At 40.0% G+C, this 19,591-nt stretch overlaps 1 protein-coding gene across 1 annotated transcript in view; it reads left to right on the forward strand.

Annotated features, from left to right (window-relative positions):
* The window catches only part of LOC108787103 (keratin, type I cytoskeletal 19-like), a 47,221-nt gene extending 28,241 nt beyond the window's left edge, over positions 1-18,980 (forward strand). Inside the window, exons 3-7 of the mRNA XM_018556559.1 lie at positions 3,444-3,600; positions 7,218-7,382; positions 11,228-11,353; positions 14,887-15,121; positions 18,730-18,980. Of these exons, the coding sequence (XP_018412061.1) occupies positions 3,444-3,600; positions 7,218-7,382; positions 11,228-11,353; positions 14,887-15,121; positions 18,730-18,821 (775 nt within the window). The 3' untranslated portion in view covers positions 18,822-18,980. The remainder of the gene's footprint in view (positions 1-3,443; positions 3,601-7,217; positions 7,383-11,227; positions 11,354-14,886; positions 15,122-18,729) is intronic.
* Positions 18,981-19,591: the final 611 nt, after the last annotated feature.

The raw sequence follows: 19,591 nt of genomic DNA on the forward strand, positions 1-19,591 counted from the left end.
AATTATGTGTTATTGTGTGGATAAACCTTCCAAGAGACATACCTTGTCATTTCTTTTATCATGATTCTCTATCCAGGCCCACCCATGATAAAGATTTTACTAGTCACCATAGGAGATCTCTGTACTAATTGCTAATATGTGTACAGAACAACATGGATATTAGAAGCCTCCTGTGATTGAAATTGCCAGTAATACTTATGCAAAACATAGCTCATAGCAGGTTAAGGAGAGAGGCTGTGAATTACATAGTTACATGGTTGGTAAGGTGGAATAAATACAAAGGTCCATCCAGATAGAGAGACACAGGTCAATCCAGTGCGCATCCAGGATTTTTCAAGCTGAACTCTGGGCACAAAAATGTTCATTTAAATATATTCCCTAAAAGCCACTAAGGATATAAATTCACTTTGGGTGCACCAGATGCCTTTGCAACCCTGATATTACCTTGTAAAAGTAGCAGTGACATCACCACGCTGTACAAAGCCTGTGCAGAGAGCAGAGCTGTGGGAGGGACCCAGCAGGCCCCACCCACTATAGGCTGACTGCAGAGAACTACAGGAGGGGACGGAGACAAGACCAGTCACCCTGCACAAGGAGAGAGAGCAGCAGTGACCGGTCTTTATTACAGGAGGGGGCAGAGACAAGACCAGTCACCCTGCACAAGGAGAAAGAGCAGCAGTGACCAGTCTTTGTTACTGGAAGCTCCAAGTTTCACACTGGATTACAGCACAGATCTAGAGGAAAAGCACAAAGCACAAGATTCAAGCAAGGACGCATATGATTCTTGTAATTAGATAATTGTTGCTTTAGCTTTAATGTTTGGTCCTGTCAACAAACCATCGGAAGCACAGATTATTCCAGCTCCATAATAATATAAGAAATAAGATAAAAAAGCCTATTAAATATAAATAGTAATTTAGAAATTAGCTTCTCTGCCACCTGCGGTATTTTGCTTCCTTATGTAATCTCTGAGTCATTCCTGCCTTTATAAATTGCCAAATGAAGACCTGGAGCCTCTGCTGCACAGGGGAGGGCCTGCCCCGCTCTTTCTAGAAAAAAAAAATGTGTGCATTTTTGGGCAATTTGGAAGCATTTTACTTACTGCTTTCACATGTTTTCAGACTTTATTTTAGCCAATGGAAAGCTAGTTGATGGGAGGAGGAGACCTTGTCAGGTGCAAAAACATACATTGCATTAATTTTGCAGGTGAACCCATTGAAGTCTATGGGGCCAAAAACACAAAACAATCAGCTACAGTCAAAACAATGCCCAGATATGTACATAGGCACCATTACCAATAATGGAATTCTCCACGTTGAGATGTCACGCTATGAGAAACACACAACAAAATGCTTAGTCATGAATGGGGACTAAAAAGTAAGGGTAACTCAAACAGAGATCAATAAAATGTGTAAGAATATTGGAAGCTGAAAGATTTGTCTTTGGCATAAAGGTGAAGTTACACTTTAAGACTTGGGGCTGATTTGTAAATCTTCCACCCAATGTATAGCTGACTGAATGCTATTCTCATGGCACTAGTACCCCTAGATGGAGATGAGCAGCATAGGTAATTTATAAATCAGCCCCTAAAAGTAAACCTCACATGAGATAAATTCATATGCCTTCAATGCTGGCTCCCTTTTGAAAATACAATTTTCCTTGTTGCTATACCCATTTTTTTCAATACTCATTTCACTGACCTGGAATGCATATGTAGGGTTAGTGACTCGAAATGTTGAAGTATGGGGATCACCTTGACATCCAGGCAACTTGATGAGGGCAGCAATGGAAGACTCTTTTCTTTTCTCATGACAGTTTTCTTTGAAAGGGTTTGTGCACCCAGATCTGAAATTTCAGTTTTTGGTAGCCCCTGGAGAGCTACAACAATCTCTCGGGGACTCCATTGTTGAGTGATCTGGGGTGAGTTTCTGCCACTGCACATCTGCTGTACCTTTTATAAGGGGGTTCCACTGTTGGAATGTTTATCTATTTTACATAATGGGGAATGTAATGGGATGAGCTGGAACATACAACCAGAGGTGGGAAGACCTGTATCCTACAGGTGGACAGGAACAGAGTTGGTATTAATGGAAGATATTGCTTTTGAGTAATATTAAGCATGTAAGAGAACATGGGCTGGCCCAACCTAAAGGGCGCCACCTGGAACTAAATTTCACTTTTGGGTGAACTGGTCCTTTAAACACACCAGTAATAAGTAGAACATATTGTAGCTGGCTGTGGTTCTGCTGGAAATTACACTTTAATTACTTGATAACCAGACTTCATACATAAAGTAAAAAAATGTGTTTTTTCAACTAGTAATTGAAACAGGATACAAATGAGTGAATTAGAATAGCAAGGGTTCATAGTAAATTACTTCAATAAAATCTCATAGAAGGACTGGCAAGGCTTTCCACAGTTAGATGTCCCCTTGGCTTGGCTGTTTGCAGAAGCTGATGTGCTCAATGTGGTTCCTCAGAGATCCCTTGCTAGAATCATTAGCTGAACATGATGATGTGAAATTATTATGATTCATTTGATTCTGATGCTGAGATTTTGGCACAGGTATTTTTAGGGCCTATAATTTGTCTTTCTAACATTTCTTTACATGGCATTTGCGGTAGAGCTGTAAACAGTGGCACACCATATTTATGCATTTCAGTTGCATACACAAAAAGATGCTGTTTTTCTTATCCCACTCTGGTCCTGTTTTATTTATTAGAGGTATTTATATAGGACAGTCAATGTATGCAGCACTTTACATAGAGCACATTCACATCAGTCCATGCCCACAAGGAACTTATGATCTATAGCTAAGGTCCCAACTCACATACATACAGCTATCAGGGCAATTTAGACAGGAGTCAATTAACCTACCAGCATATCTTTGAAGTGTGGGAGAAGATTGTTGTACCTTGAGGAAATACAAGTACATGGAGAACATGCAAACACTATGCAAATAGTGTCCTGGCCGATGTTTAAACCCAGAGTGAAACAAGGCAGAAAGAGTGATCCAAGACAGAAGTGCTCAAAACTGAGCCACTGTTTTTTTTTTTATAGTTATAGAAATAAATCTGGAAACCCCTGTTATTGCTGTCTATGTTCTTGGTGGTGAGATTCACCCTCTCTGGACATCCTGGTGACCACCGGAAAATCATTTGAAATCCAAAATATTACAATGATCTTCAGAACAAAAGATCAGGGAAATTCTTCTAAATTTTGTGTCCCCATTTCTTTATTGGGGGTACAGACAGCAAAAAATTGACAGAGATTTTAACTATTCATACTTAAAAGTTTTGCCATTGGTTATACTTTAATGTTATTATTATTTTTTGATCACCTTTATAACTTTTGTACCAAGTTTTTCTACCATATGCTGTTTATAAATGGCCCTGTGGTGCGTTAAATTTTCCCCTTAAAAAATAATTTATCATTGGTTTCAGATACGACACAGAGAAAGCGTTTCGTGCTGTCCTAGAGACGGACGTGGAGGGCCTGCGCAGGGTGATGGATAACCTCACTATTGTCAGGACAGACCTAGAGATGGATGTGGAAGGAATGAGGAAACAGCTGATCTACATGAGGAAGAGCCATGAGGAGGTACTGTTGTCTATTCACTCAATATTCTTTGTACTATCCACATTGTGTGGATGGTTCCAAGTACAGCATTGTAATAGGAAGGACTTCTGATTTAAATAAAACAGAACAGGGCAAACAATGTATCACCTTAGTTCACTGGACTGAAGAATAGCTTGGACAAATAAGCAACACACTAAGATATTTGTTCTGCATACAATATGTCTGGTTTTTACTGGCTGCCATGTTTGACTGGAGATGGCCAGGGAACCAGGCATACCAACTAACAACAGATCAATTGTACATCCTAGACACAATGATACTGAAATAGAATGAAAGGCCAAAATATGAGCAAGGGAAGCCTGTTCACAATGAACTGTAGCAGATCATGTGACTGCTCTGTGACCCAGCAGCCTAGACCTGTCAGAATACATTAGGATTTGCCCAGGCACTAAAAGCATATACCACTTCATTTTGGATACAATACATGTATTATACAAGATAATATAGCGTTGAAGTGTTCTATTGATTTAGTAACTGAGTAGACAAAATTTGGGAAAAAAATCAGGACAATCCAGATCTTTCCACCACACAATGAATATGCAGTGAGGCTCTTTTTTCTAGGAAGTAGGTACACTGCAGGGCTAGTCAGTGGTATAGAATTGTTCAGGTAATAATATAAAGTTTGGTTTTAAGGTGGGGTTTTCCCAACCTGTGGACCCTTTAATAAGTTTGCCCTGAAAACCCAGGAAAACCAATGCTTGGCCAGTTATCTCCTTTATGAAACATTCTCACAGTATACTGCATGACACCAGACACCTGGTGTGATTGTTGGTCAGATTACAGAATTAATCACATGATAATATAATAACTAGGTGCTACATTGGGAAATTATGACTCTTGCTTGGGTACTGAGTGAGTGGGATGCTTGCATCAGTGGCTGCATTTACACATGAGACAAGTTCTATAGCCCTCTATGGTCACCTACAGTTCAGTTTTATGGTCCCCTATAGTTCAGTCTGTGGGCACCCTGCAGTGCAGTTCTGTGTTCCCTGCAGTCCTGTTTCTATGGTCATTTGTAGTTCCGTCTTTTCTCCCATCAGGTCAGTTATAGTTAGGGATGCACCGATACCAAGTACCGTACTCAGTACAAGTACAAGTGCAGATACTTTGACCTCCAAGACTAGACTAGAGAAAAATTCAAAAGTTAGGAGGCAGCTGTCATTTGTAAGGAGCATACGAAGCTCCTGGGATTTGTACATCTCTGTTTTAATGTATGATTTTGTTTTTATAAACACATATAAAGGGATGCACAGATACCATTTTTGTAAGTACAAGTACTGATACTTGCCCAAGTACTTAAATTACAAGTACTGATACATTTTTGTTTGTCATGTGACAGTTTTTCTAAAACAATACAGACTAATGATTTCAGGAAAGTGGTGGAGCACCAGAGCTAGGTCCCAGCTGCAACTTCTGCAACCCTGGTAGTTCTCATGAAAATGCCAAATATCGGCACTGGTATCTGAAAAGTATCGGTGCATCCCTAGTTATAGTTGTGTAAATTATTTTGTGACCAAAAATATTAATGTTTGTGTAACTGAATAAAAATACCCACTTGTTATCAGACACCTGCAATCGTGGGTGAATCAGGTAATAATCTGCAAAACAGGGGCACACACACGACCATACCCTTGGGTAACCTTGGGAAATTCCTTAGGTCGCTGGAATATTTTTGAAAGATTATTTTTTCGTCAAAACTACTAATATAAAACAGTTGTGGTTAGTGTTGAAGTTATATAACATGAATGTGCATGCTTACGTAGATGTTGAGTGAAAGCAGGATTTTGCGACTGAAATACTTCTTAGTGGTTGACCACCAACCACTGAAGGTGGACTTTCATTTCCCATTTGGCCGATGTCTGAATGTGACATACTGTATGTATGGTTTAGGGATCATTCGTTTTTTTATTTTTAACAAAAAGTCGCTTTACTACTTGTGTATGCTTATATGCCGCTGGTAATCAATTGGATGCTAACCTACATGCTGTCTTACTATCACAAGTAATAGTGGAATAGATCATATTTTTCTGCATTCTGATCTAAATGATTGATAACTATACAGTATTATGCCTCTTCTGGGAAACTAGAAATTCTTGTATCATGGACCTAGATAACTCTGTAATACTAGCAGTCATTTGACCCATGTATATAGATAAGGATATCTGTTTTGAAGAACAATGGTATAGGCAAATACCCACACCCAAGTAACAAAAACTTACCTTGCATAGTACGGTCAAGAATAATAATAGATGTGAATAAAGAAGAAATGAGTGTGTATCAGTAACTGTCTAAAATCCTTTCAGTACAGTGCTTGCAAACATCTTTCATTGCATAATGTGTTCAGAACACATAAAGAGTGTGGAGAAAATTAAACATAGCCATTTTAAAAGGCCATTGATGAGGAACTTGAACTGAACATTGTTACAATACTGTAGTTGTTATAGAGATAATAAGTTGGTTTTACATGCATGCTTCTCTTTATATTCCATTCATCTCCTCCCTGTGCTGTTGTTCAAGAAACAAGAGGGTGATTCTGATTGTGCCAACCTGCTGAGCATTCCTCAGATGCAAAATGTGTATTGATGTAAATGGTTTAAAGGATCAGGACACACAAAAGTACTAATTCAATTATAGATGGACCTTGGTTGTCTGAGTCAACCCTTGTATGTCTTCAGTACTCATTTAGTAGAATCAGTAGAATCTTCCTTCCATTTTTTCCAACTCTTTTCCTATCCACTTGGGAGTTTTGTGTGTTCCTGCCCACCATTGTATGTTCCATCTCCTCCTGTTACAATCTCCTTAACTTAAAGAAAAAAATGCAGTGCGTAGAGTGGGAGTCCCTCATAATGGACAAAGCAGGTGTGCAGATAGGGACTCTATTGGTGAGATCTCCGCACTAATAAATTTTTAGGGGGATGTAACTCTCTAACATCTTCCAAAACTGAAATATGTGTAAGGTGGATTGACCCTTTAAAGAAACCAACCAAGAAAGAAACATAGACACTGTCATTGCTGCCCACTTCTGCAAATGCTAGTTGTCCAGCTGTCATGCTAACCCTTATTATTATTATTATTATTATTATACAGGATTTATATAGCGCCAACAGTTTGTGCAGCGCTTTACAATATAAGGAAGAGATTACAATCACAATACAATTCAAGACAAGATGGTAAGGAGGGCCCTGCCCGTGAGGCCTTACAATCTAAAAGGGAGGGGCAAGTGATACATGATGAGTTTGCTGTGTGGGGATGAATTGTTTAAGAAAGTGATACCCTTACACTTCAATACCTTGAGTCACTGACCCAGAACAATATAGGAAGGGTTAGAACCTCTATTAAGTTCTCATTGCTAGCTGTGTGAGAATCTCCCTCATTACCAGTCCCAGAGACAGGACAGGAAGAAAAACAATCTACCCACAGTGATGGAAATCCTATGTGTAACCATTGCCATCAGAGCTCTTTTGGGAGATTCAAATCTTTGGGCTAAATACTTTAAACATACTTGCTCATGTGATACTAACAATGTAGGTTATGCTTGGAATGCAACCCTCATGTAATTATCTGACTTATTTATACAGGACATGAGACTGGCTCAAGCTCAGAAGCAAGGTTCAACTGTCAATGTGGAAGTTGATGCCCCCAAAGGAGCGGACTTAGCTAAATGTATTGCTGAAGTGAGAAAGGACTATGAAGCCATTATAGCCAACAACAGAAAAGAAGCAGAAGAATGGTACACACACCAGGTAAGAAAAGTCTTCCCAAGTTTAGAGAATGGTAATCCAGTGATTTGATGGGTGCCCTGTCACCGTCTACATTCCTCATTTTTCTAAAGCTTCTATAAAAAGTTTAAGCAGATTGGAGCATCATAAGAACATAAAGGCATTTAAGTCTCATTTTATCACATATTACAAAAATAGGGGATTATTTCTCTTTTCAGTATAGTGGACGGAGCCATGCAAATCTTTTATGCCCCTTTGCTAACTGCTCATCAAGAATCATTGGTGTATATCGCAGATACAGCCTAATATTATATAGTAATTTATTCCAAACTGCATACAGTTGTGTCAGGCTTGTTAAGCATCATTGATGCAGTGCTTGAAATATAACATGTCAGTTAAACTTTCTCATGGTAAGGTTAATAAACTTTGGAGTCAACTTACACATTCAAACACTGCTACGGCAGATATCCCTAGGCACCTAGTCTAACAAGAAACTGATTGTAATGTGATGACTATGAAATAAAGTACCTGGGTGTATTTATATGTGTACATAAACAATGTATGTGCATAAATCATAAAAGGGACTGGAGCTTAGAAAACTGGAACAAAAAGATTGAGTAGCCAAGAGTAAATATTCAGGTTTCCTATTGTCATGATCTGGGAACCGGGACACTAGGAACCGTGAGTATCGGGTTTTGCGGAGCAGTCCAGAACTAAGAACAGGCCAGGAATACAGGTCTTGGGGAGTGCGTCAAACACAAGGGACCAGGGACAGAGTGTCTGCACCGAAAATGTGGGTGTGCTAGAGGCACAGAGTCTAAGGAGAGCCTGGTCTTCTCCAGAGCCTTCTATGGTGAGGATGATTGTGCAGCAGGGCAGCTCCCAGGTTGTGGCCCTCTAACACACCCGTGCAGACCTGTTACAATGGGAACAGCACTGGGGGTAATGGCACAGATCTGCTCCATCAGCTTCTTTCCAGCTTCTGAAGCCGGAGAGTGACACAATAATGCGGAAGTGATGTAATATACAACAATTCTGCATTCTTGCAGCGGAGAGGGGACCAGAGGGAGCTCGTGTACCGATCTCCCTCTGATCCCCTGTGACACAGGCACAATGCTGATCCCGGGCTCGCACCGGGCACAGCAGAGCCCGGGACCAGCATGGCAACGGCGGGAGAGACCGCGGAGGGGTGGTGACACCAATCGTTACCCCATACAAGCGATCCGCCGGCGCTATAGCCGACGGATAGCTTGTATGTTAACAGGCATCGCTGCCTGTTCTTAAATATCGGGTATTTCCCGCTCGCGCGCGTCTGAGCAGATGTCTTAAGATGCCCGCTCAGATCTAGAAAGCTTCCGGCCGGCCTTTTTTTTTACAACAGCTAGTTAAACATTAAAGGGCCCCAAAAAGGTGCCTTGAGCAAGATTGAGGAGTTTTGAAGGAACAAGAGCACCACATCATTGGTTTTGACGTCTAAAGCTATTTATTTTATTACAAAAAGAATTGCATTCATGTCCCTGGTTCTTTATATGTGTGTGGTTCATTATACTCCAGATGGAGAGGAACTAAGGCAAAATCTACGAAATTAGGACATAGAATAAAAAGTTGAGTTCTAACCAGCTACACTTTATCCAAATGGAAACAAAAATGGTTGGAGTTGGGTATTAAACCAGCTCCAGCCAACAACTTTTATTTGAGTTTTATATAGAGTGTAGAATGGTTAGATTTTTATTGACATCTGTGTCTCTACTGGATAGATTTACCCTCACATTGTGCTGGGACAAGAAGTGATTGGTAATCTTCCCCAACAGGGACATAGACAAACACAAAACCCCATTTTCAGTAGGCTAAGGAGGGTGTAGAACGTCTAACAATGCTTTTATGACTGTGTGCACCTCCCTGTCCCCATGATAACTGCACCTCCAGTTTTTGTATGGGCATCACAGGGACAAGACGAGAGGAAAAATCTCCCCAATGGAGGTTCCTTTATACATCAAAGTTGAAGTAAAGTTGGCAAAGATGTATTTTCACACAGTGTGCATACTATGTCAATAAACAACTATGTTCTTATCCAAATTGAAGGTTGTCTTAGAACAAGCCAAGGCTTGCTGGTTGCATACGTTACTCTCTTAGCTAATGTTTATGTGTAATGGTAGACAGCTTTAACCCTGGCACATGCCCCATGCCAGCACATGCCCCTTTTAGATTAGACTAAATGGAGAAAAAAAAAGTTTCATTTGTTCAACATTCTATGTTAATCCAATTTGATTTTGGCTTACGTTAATTTTGGCTGGTGGTCAAACTGGAAACAGTTCATTCGTTTCAAATTCTCCTCAGGCCCTATGCAAACATTAATTGTGTTAATGTAAAGTAAAGAAAAAACATGCAATGACAGACAATCTCTATAATATTACATATACCATCATGCCCCTCATTTCCTGCAATTGACTGATGGGCTGTCACGGCTTTAATTCATGCAATTAAATGTGTTTGTCTCAGACTTTTAGGCACTAAAGCTGAAGATTCCACAAGGCACAGTTATTATAATTATGTAGATTAGAAGTCTTTATGAGAACTTGTATCCCACCTGAGAAAACAGCATGCCCCTTGTTCATCAAGCTGCACTTAAGGCATTGAAAGCATCCTAATGTGCACTCAAAGCATGCTAAAGTAGCTTCTCGGTCAGAATTATTTTATTGCATTTTAGCATGTCTTAAAGCTAAACTCCAAATAGTGTAAGTACCTAGAATGACTTGGTAGCCTTTTGTAATCCACTGTAGCTTTTAGACTGTAAGAGGGAAGGGCAACACTAGTAGTCAATCTTTTGTATCACATTGAAATGATGGCAAGGAGAGAGCAGAATGAGCATAAGGATGAATACTCATGGGTGCTGCTGACCGTAAGCTGAAAGCAGGGAGATGACCAGACTGTATTGCTTAACGTGTATGTAAAGATGGAGCAGATAAGTGAACCTGAATGCAATCTGTCTGCGTCCAGGGCCGGTCATCTGCCCGCGTCTAGGGCCGGTCATCTGCCCCACACCACAGGTAACTGCTGGAAGTACAGATACATGTGAATAGCAGTCACTCAGCCTGTACAGAGCTAAGATATGCTGACAGAAGCTGGAACCACCTGTCATTCCAGCCACAGGAAACCATTGTACTGACCTTATAGGCAGGGGCGTCCCTAGCTTTTTCGCCGTCTCAGGTGGGGCAGGTGCGGGGGTTGCTGGTAGTGCACACTAACCGAGTGGAGGGATTGGGGATGTGGGGAGCTCTGTTATTGGTTAACAAGAGCTGGGTGGGACCACAGCTACAGCATTCTACTCAGCTCCTGGACATCAGTGACATCACTGGTTGCCAGGAGCTGAGCAGGACGCCGGCAAGAGCGTCCCAGGTTGCCAAGAGCCTGGCTCTTACACATCTCCCCACCTGGCTTTTAGCAACCTGGGATGCTCTGGCTGGAAAGGGAGCAGCAGGCACACTGCAAATATTTTTTAGCAAAGTGGCCATGCCACGACCATGCCATGACCCAAATAGATGCCACCTGAGGCAACAGCATCAGGCTGCTTCATTATAGGGATGGCCCTGCTTATAGGATGCATGAAATCAGAGCAAAAATTAAATGTAAAAGGTAAATGAAAGCTTGTGTGTCCGGAGTTCAGCTTTAAGAACATACACAATACTTATTGAGTCACAAACACGCAAAATTACCTGAAAGATGATAGGCCAAAATGAATTGTATTTTAGTTGTACTCTCTGGAATAGGTCATATTGCAAATAAATACTAAAACGTTCTGCCTGTGTAGAGTATTAATAATATTAGTATTGGTAATAGTAATAATGAGTGCCATGTTTTGTATCTTTCAGTCTACAACAGTACAGAAGGAGGTGAACACGCACACAGAGGCTCTGCAAAGCAGCAAAAACCAGACCAGAGAGTTGAAACGCACTCTTCAAAATCTGGAGATTGAAATGCAAGCCGAGCTTAGCAAGGTAAGACAGTCAATGGGACCGTGACAACCTGAATGCAGAAATGTATAGTGATTTTATGTGACACTTATGGTATATTAAATGTACAAAAGGTAGATGTGAGGAACTGGACTTACATTTTCAAACAAATCAGCAAAAGCACTATTAAAGAAGTTGCAAAGTCTCAGTATGTACTATCCAGTTATGACATCAGCATTGTAATAGAATACAAAATAGCTGTTTGTGATAATGCAATCAAAGCTTACTTAAAAAAAAAAAAAAACCTTTTATGTAGCGAGCGCTGCCTCCCGCCTGCCCATCACTTTAAACAAATTCCTGGATTCCCAGTGCGCTTTGCACCTATTTCCCTGCTGCTTGACGTGATGCAGTCTTGATTTCTCAAGACCACATATCCCAGCATGCATTGTTTCCAGCAAGCAATAATCATGTTGTAGTTCAGACGGCAGGCTCTGTAAAAGTGTTGATAAAATGAAGGACATCCTATGGGCATCCTCAATAAGTAAGTTTACAAACTTCTAGATCGATATGGTTGTAAGGAGTGGGACAGAACTTATGGAAATTCAATTCAAAATACATATATATTATTAGTTTGTGACTATAGATACCCTTTATAGAGTCAGCTGCCCATCGAAAAAAAGGGGGGTGTCACCAGAATTGAGAAATCCATATGTACATAAGTCAAATGAGAGTGCCAAATCAGGTGATAGGAGTCGAAAGTCTTTAGTTAGGTCTGATCACAAATTAATACAAATACAGCCAAGACAGCCAGACAGCGTCACATTTTCTGCCTTGAGAAAGGGGCCCTGCTTGGCCCCGAAACGTCAGCTCTTTTTGATTGTCGTGACACCATGGTCCTTGAAAAAGGACTTATTTATTTTTAAATCTCTTGAGTGAGGTCACATTTTCTGCCTTGAGAAAGGGACCCTGCGTGGCCCCGAAACGTCAGCTCTTTTTGATTGTCGTGACACCATGGTCCAATAAAAAGGACTTATTTATTTTTAAATCTCTTGAGCGGTCACATTTTCTGCCTTGAGAAAGGGACCCTGCGTGGCCCCGAAACGTCGGCTCTTTTTGATTGTCGTGACACCATGGTCCAATAAAAAGGACTTATTTATTTTTAAATCTCTTGAGTGGTCACATTTTCTGCCTTGAGAAACGTCGGCTCTTTTTGATTGTCGTGACACCATGGTCCAATAAAAAGGACTTATTTATTTTTAAATCTCTTGAGTGCTGGTGACCTATTTCTTCAACAAATACAGCCAATTTTTTTTGGGGGCCACAAATATCCCCCTTGATCAGGGATTATGGAAGGGTTCAGACAGCTGAAAGCGGGATTGTGCTGAAATACACTGGAAAGCCATTTAGTAATGCATTGCCAAAGAAAGAGGAAAAGAGATAATAAATGAACTGGGAGCATGCAATCATACTGTTTTTGACTTGTTATGCTATTTTTGCTTTGAACACACATCTTACATAGTATTTGAGGTTGCCCTCAGCTTGTGTAGCAAGCGTTTGTGTGGTACCGTATAGGTTCTAGTCCTTCCAGTACACTTCCCTTTTCTGTGTTCAATATTAAAAGTAATCACATTGTGATCACTATTACCCAATGATATACTTTTTTCTGAAGTGAAGAGATGTAACAGTTTGAGCAGATCACATGTTGCCATGTAGACTTTATTGTATTCTATTGCCTCCCTGTTGATGGATAAGTTCACCTTTAGTTACGCGTTCCAGTAATAAGTGTCCTCGGACACCAAAGGCATAGTGAGACCTCCCGTCTGTGTAAGAGCATCCTGGGAAAACTCCATAACATTATGATAGGGAAAATTGTTAAAGAAAAGGTCCCAACACACTCTTGGGACTTTGCTTGGAGGGGAAAGGCATTGGGAAACTAGGCTAATGGTATCCTTACTCTAAACAACACTAGAGATGGGGACTCTACCAAGTTTCCCCATCTAGGACATAGCAGATTTCCATTTCCATTAAAGCTGGATATTAAGTTTAATACATATCTAAACATATCTTAATACACATATTTTCCTTTATTTTCACCTGGTGATCTGGCCACTAAGTCTGGTTTTTTTTTAAATTCCTTTAGCAAACCAAGCTGTCTAGCAAAAGTAGCAGATCTAGGTTGAGACAAACCATTTATCACAGAGAGGGGTGCTTACAGTGGTCAACTTTTATTTATTTATTAGGGCGGTGCAAATTAACAATTAATTTCTCGATTAATCTTTAATTTTTTTGATCAATTAAAATTTTTTTGATCGATTACATTTTTTTGAAACTTTCTGCACAAGCGCCAGCCAAGGCATTGGCCTATACACATACAACACAGCAATGAGGTAATAAAATGAACTAGGATCACACTAATCCAGCACGCTATTATTCGTAATTGCCCCACTCAAGCGCCGGCCATATTGAGTGGGGCACGTGAGATTAATAACGTGCTGGATTAGTGTGATCCTAGTTCATTTCATTACTTCATTGCGGTGCTGTATGTGTATAGGCCAATGTAGTTGGATCTGTATGTGCGTTATAATTAATCATAATTAATCGATTAAAAAAAAATTTGATTAATCGAACACGAAAATTTTAATCATTACCAGCCCTATTATTTATGTAAAACCTTTATTCTTAAAGTGAAAAAAAACCTTGCTCTAACTGCGTAAAAAGTGTTAGCTGGAGTTCTGCTTTAATGTGTTGAGTAAAGTCCATCTAAATCTTCTAGTGCATCTAACACTACCCTCCCCACATGATGACAATGCTGTTGTCCAAGGGTGACTCCTTAGAGCAGAGCCACCATAAGACAGGAAGGGGTTGATTTACTAACCTTATAAACACGCCACGAACAAGTATACACCTCTGTAGTGTGTTACCTCCCAGCATGATCTATTGGTGGAATCTAGACACCTTTGTAGTGTGTACACACCCAGCAGGTGTGTTGTGCAAAGGCCTGCATGAATTACAAGGTGATGTTGTGTAAATTAGCTCTACGTTGTGTTGCTTGCATTGATGAATGCAGGAATGTAAATGCATGAGCTAACCATTTTTGTCTAAACTGTGAAGCAGCTTTATATATGCATCATGTGCATGATTTTTCCATATATGGCATTAGTGGAAATATGCTTTTAGAGACTTTTTGGTTGATAAATACGCTTTGATGTGTAAAAATCACACGCACCTGGTGCGTGCGTGTGTTTAGGTTAGTAAATCACCCCCAAAGTGTTACTGACCAGATTATCATGTGACAATAAAGGAAATAAGCCAAAAAATTAATAAATTATTCCAGCCTCCACAATTATGTATCGATATACTGCAATATATGACATTTTTGCTTTTTGAGTAGATATACTTTAAGCTGAAAAAAAAATGTTTCGTTTTTTCAGCCACATAGGCTTTGGCTACTGTAACATATTCTTATATTTAAAGAGAGCAAATACAAATATAAAAGCAGATGAATTTCTATTACAGACTAATTTTCACTTCAGGAAACCTTAAGATATTGTTGACAAGGGTCTGTTTTCATCTTTTAGAAACAAGGACTGGAGAACACATTGGATGAGACCCAGTGTCACGCTGGTGCACAGCTTCAGAAGATCCAGGAGCTCATCTGCCAAATGGAGAACGAGTTAAGCAAAGTTAGGAATGATTTAGAAAGACAGAGCAATGAGTATAAGATCCTTCTGGACATCAAGAGCCGTCTAGAGAATGAAATCGGCACCTACAGAAGATTGATAGATGGAAACAACAGCAGGTATAATTATGTGTGTGGGTCATATTGAATACAGTCACACAGCCATGGTATTCCCATTATCATATAGATACATTCACATCTCTTTGTAAAAGGTGCCATGCATTTTTTTGCTGCAGAACGGTTGACCAGGATGAAAAGGGGAAGGGGGTATTAGTGATCAAATTGGCTGACCCGGGAGATAAGGGCAGTATTAGTGATCAAGTGGGTTGACCCGGGTAATAAGGGGGGGGGGGGGTAGTTATTACTTGGGTTTATCCAGCTGACAACAGTGGTATAGGTGATCAAGTGAGTTGACCCGGATGATAAGAGGGGGTATAGGTGATCAAGGGGGTTGACCTGGGTGATGAGGGGAGTGTTAGTGATCAGGTGGGTATCAGTGATAAGGTGGGTTGAACAGGGCAATAAGGTGGGGTATTCGTGATCAAATGGATGAAAACTGCTCCAAAAGATGCAGCAACTGTTTTTTTCTCCTCTAACACATTTACTTGTTTTAATGTTTTTGACTTATATATTTTTTTTTCAGTGAACCACGAATTGAATTAAAAGGTAATATAATTTACTGTTTTATTGAATAATGGATTTTAAGCCTAATGCTGTGATTGATGGCTTCGTAAAGGGAGATATGAGAACTATGAAAATTTTATGTTTGATAATCATAATACAGTTTGCACATGTTATACAGTAAGGATACTTTGAAAAATATATGGTTTAGTACTGCTGTATGCACACATGAAACCAGTCTTTAATGTGAGATCAAAAACTAGATGGAATGTTAATGTCTGGAAACTGTAGGCTTGACCTTGAAAAAGTTGAGTAGTAACTTGACAAACAAAATAGAATTTTAATGTTCTTTTCAATGGCCTTAGTGATTTCAGGGGTAATGCAGCAATGGTTAGATACCAACAGGGCCAGGGGAAGAGATGCGTTGTCAAATAGTATTATGCAACAGGATAGGTTGTAACACCCAAGACAACCCATAGTAGCAAGGTCTCACTGTTGTAGTCCCCAAGAAATATTAGTGTCAAGGTGACCCTCCGTCACGTAGCAGCCCCTGGCAGGTGTCACGGGATCACCTGAGGTGCAGAGACTAAGCACCAAGGGATTTTCACCAGAACACCTGATGGTGGAGATGGGTTTAGCTGCTTGCTGGTACCAGGTCATGGCCCCCAGAATTCCCTCGCCAAGGGATGGATGAGGGCAGGAGGATTCCAATGAAGAGACAGTAGTCCAGGACATGGCAGAGGTTTCGACAGTAGATAACCAGATAATGGTTGGATGGTCCGGGTCAACAGCCAGTAGACAGGAGACAAAAACTGGAGATGAGAACTTAGTCCGATCCAGGCAATGGTCGAGACAGGCAGCTAGAAGAGAGTGGTCAGGCGGTCCAGGTCGGCAACGAGCTGTCAGCAAATCAGGCCAAAGACAAGAGCAAAGTCCGGTGCAGGCAAAAGATCAGGGCAGGCACAATTGGAAAATGTGTTAGACAGTCTGGGTTAGCAAACAGCAGTATTAAAGCTCTTTGTACACACAGGAACCTGGCTTGAAAACACAGCACCAGCCCCTTGCAGAGCTGGTGCCTAAATACCCCTTAAATCAGAGGCGACACACCCAGCATCACTTCAGGGCACTCTGAATAGCCTGGTCTGGATTCTGTGTCTATCATTAGCCATACTGATCTGGATTCTGGGAGGACCATTAGAGGTACTGGATTTTCTTCTGGAAGTCCTTGCAGGGATTCTCAGAGAAAATCTGTAAAACAGCAGGGACTCAGAGTACCATAACAATAGGATAACAGTTGATGTCTTACTCCTTCACACACCACTTAACATAACTTCCGGGTGGATTGACTCTTTAATCACTTCAACTCTCATACCTGTATTCACCTTATGGGCCACAGCAATTTTTACATTTCCACTGTGGGCCTGTATATTTAGTGATAACTTTGCTCTCTTTTGGCGATCATATTTTTCAAAAATGTTTTTTTTTTCTATGTAATCTAAAAAAAATCTAAAATAATTTAAAAAAATGTTTTTAGTAGTGTTACTGTAAATTAAAATAATACATTTTATTCTACAATTAAATTGGCAGAAAGTATGAAAAAATATTAATGGTAAAAAATAGTAATAAAATCAGCAGAAAAATACTAGGTAAGGGTAGAAGAGGAGGAAGGAGATAAAAAGGGCTGATTATGGCTAAGGGTTAATAAGGGGGTAAATAGGAATATATTTAAAGAAAAACATAACTTGAATAGTTTCTTTGAGTGACATTGTTTTTTTTTTTCTATTTCATTCATGTGTAGATTGCCTTTGATCAAATAATGATTAAATAGTAAATACAAGGGATGCACTGATACTGATAATAGTATCGGTGGCGATACAGAATATTTAGGCGAGTACTCGTGCTCCCCCAAATGCTCCGATACTTACCCCCAATACCGGAACTTCTGGTCAGAGAGATATTTCCTCGGACCGACAGTGCCGTGATGGAACATGAAGCCTGCTTCCCGTCCAATCAGCATCGAGTTGGCTTCTCGGGCAATCAAGAAGCCAGGCGGGTAATGACACCGTGATTGGCCGGGAAGCGTGTTCCATGCTACCAGAAGTACCAGTATCGGTACTCGAGTACCAAAAGATCAATATTGGTACTCATACTTGATACCGAAAAACCGGTATCGGTGCATCCCTAGTAAATACAGTGAAACAATATATATTAATTTATTGTATTTGCTCATTGACACTTGCAGGCTGCTAGTTTTATTTTACACAGGAGCATCTGTAGCTCCTGATCTGTAATACAAAGTAGTTACTAGCTTCCATTTTGAGACCTAGCATTACCTGGTAATAGGAGCAGCGGGGACGGCAGCAGGGGTATAGTAGCTGGACGTTACAGAGGTGAGGAAAAAACATTGTTGAAGTTTTTAGGACATACAGCATCTCTAACATTCTAGATTCTGATGTTGTTAAATGTGTAGTTCATTCAGAATCAAAATGCGTAAGTTTTTTCAGAAAACTCAGACATTTGGACACATCCTTTTCTGATTTTTGGATCCCGTCCGAATTTTGTTCAAAAACGTAACTGATCGGACATGTGACTTTTCTGGCCAATCAGATGTGTTTTTCGGTTTAATGCATCCGAATGGGTCTGAACACAAATTTTCATTGCGGCAACATGAGAGCCATATACAGTATATACATATAATACTAAAGCTGAGGATCCTAGACCCGAATGGCATTCAGGATCCGAATATCCGAATTGCATTCGGGAGCTCCTGAATGACATTCGGGTTTGGGAGGCCCAGCTTTAGTAATATATGTATAGGACTCCCAGACCCGAATGGCATTCTGGAGCTCCCGAATGCAATTCAGAAATTTGGATCCCGAATGCCAATCGGGTCTAGGAGATTCAGCTTTAGTATTAATATCTGTATATGGTTTTCTGTAAGAAAAGAACATTCGTAAACTCCTACGAAAGTAACGAAAATTCGGATTTCGGCCGAAATCCGAACCAAATTGAATCCCAAAATAACAAAAAAGCTGAACCAAATGTTTCCGCAGCTTACATGTCTAGTGTAGAAAGTGCATGTAAGCAAATTACTTTATCATTTAAACTTCTCTTCTTTCAGATACAAATCGCAAGGTCAAGACTATAGTCCAAGACATGGTCAATGGAAGAGTGGTTAACTCCAGAATTTCTGAGATTCCCCAAAAAATTTGAAGACATGAAAACTTGAAGTCTCAGACATAACAGGCTTTACAATCGCAAGCAGGCGATTATACCCAGTTTACATGTGCCAATATTTATCACAAATGTACGGTGGGACATAACAAGAGTGTAGAAATTCTCTACTGTATTTTACTGCCAGCATAAAAACAAGAGATGTTCAAGAAAAAAAAATGACTACTCATTTGGCTACAGTATGCATACATCATGTATCAATACTCAGTGTATTTCCCTGCAAGGGTTGCCTTTTATCATACTTTCCTGAAAAATGTGAACCTGGTGCTAGGCTCTTTTTATCTGATGGTGACACCTCAGGGACATTAGGGAGCTGAGTACATGTTACGGAAAGCATTGTCATAGGCTGAAAAATAAATGTTGTTATTCATCACTATGAAAGGTAACTTAATTAATACAGCATAAATATACAGGCATAGAATGTATCAATACTTAGAAGGTGGTGTCTATTAATATTTATTTAAACCTACATATACAGCCTAGATTTTGCCACTGTAAATGCTCCCAACATATTCAAACGGGGGTGTTAGTTTTGTTTAAACTTTGTTTATGCATTATCATTTTTGACATGGAAGTATGAATCAGTAAACTATGTTACATATTATTTTACTTTCTTTTTTTTTTTGTGACGTAAAGAATACTGAGTACACCGTGAGAAAAGCAAAATGTGTGGATTTGTACTTTACCTATTGAATTATATGCTTTCCACTGATGGCACTTACCGTGCCTGTTCTCTTCAACCACTCCAA

Source organism: Nanorana parkeri, unplaced genomic scaffold, assembly GCF_000935625.1.
Source record: "Nanorana parkeri isolate BGI_ZX_2015 unplaced genomic scaffold, ASM93562v1 scaffold242, whole genome shotgun sequence".
In the NCBI taxonomy this organism is placed as follows: domain Eukaryota; kingdom Metazoa; phylum Chordata; class Amphibia; order Anura; family Dicroglossidae; genus Nanorana; species Nanorana parkeri.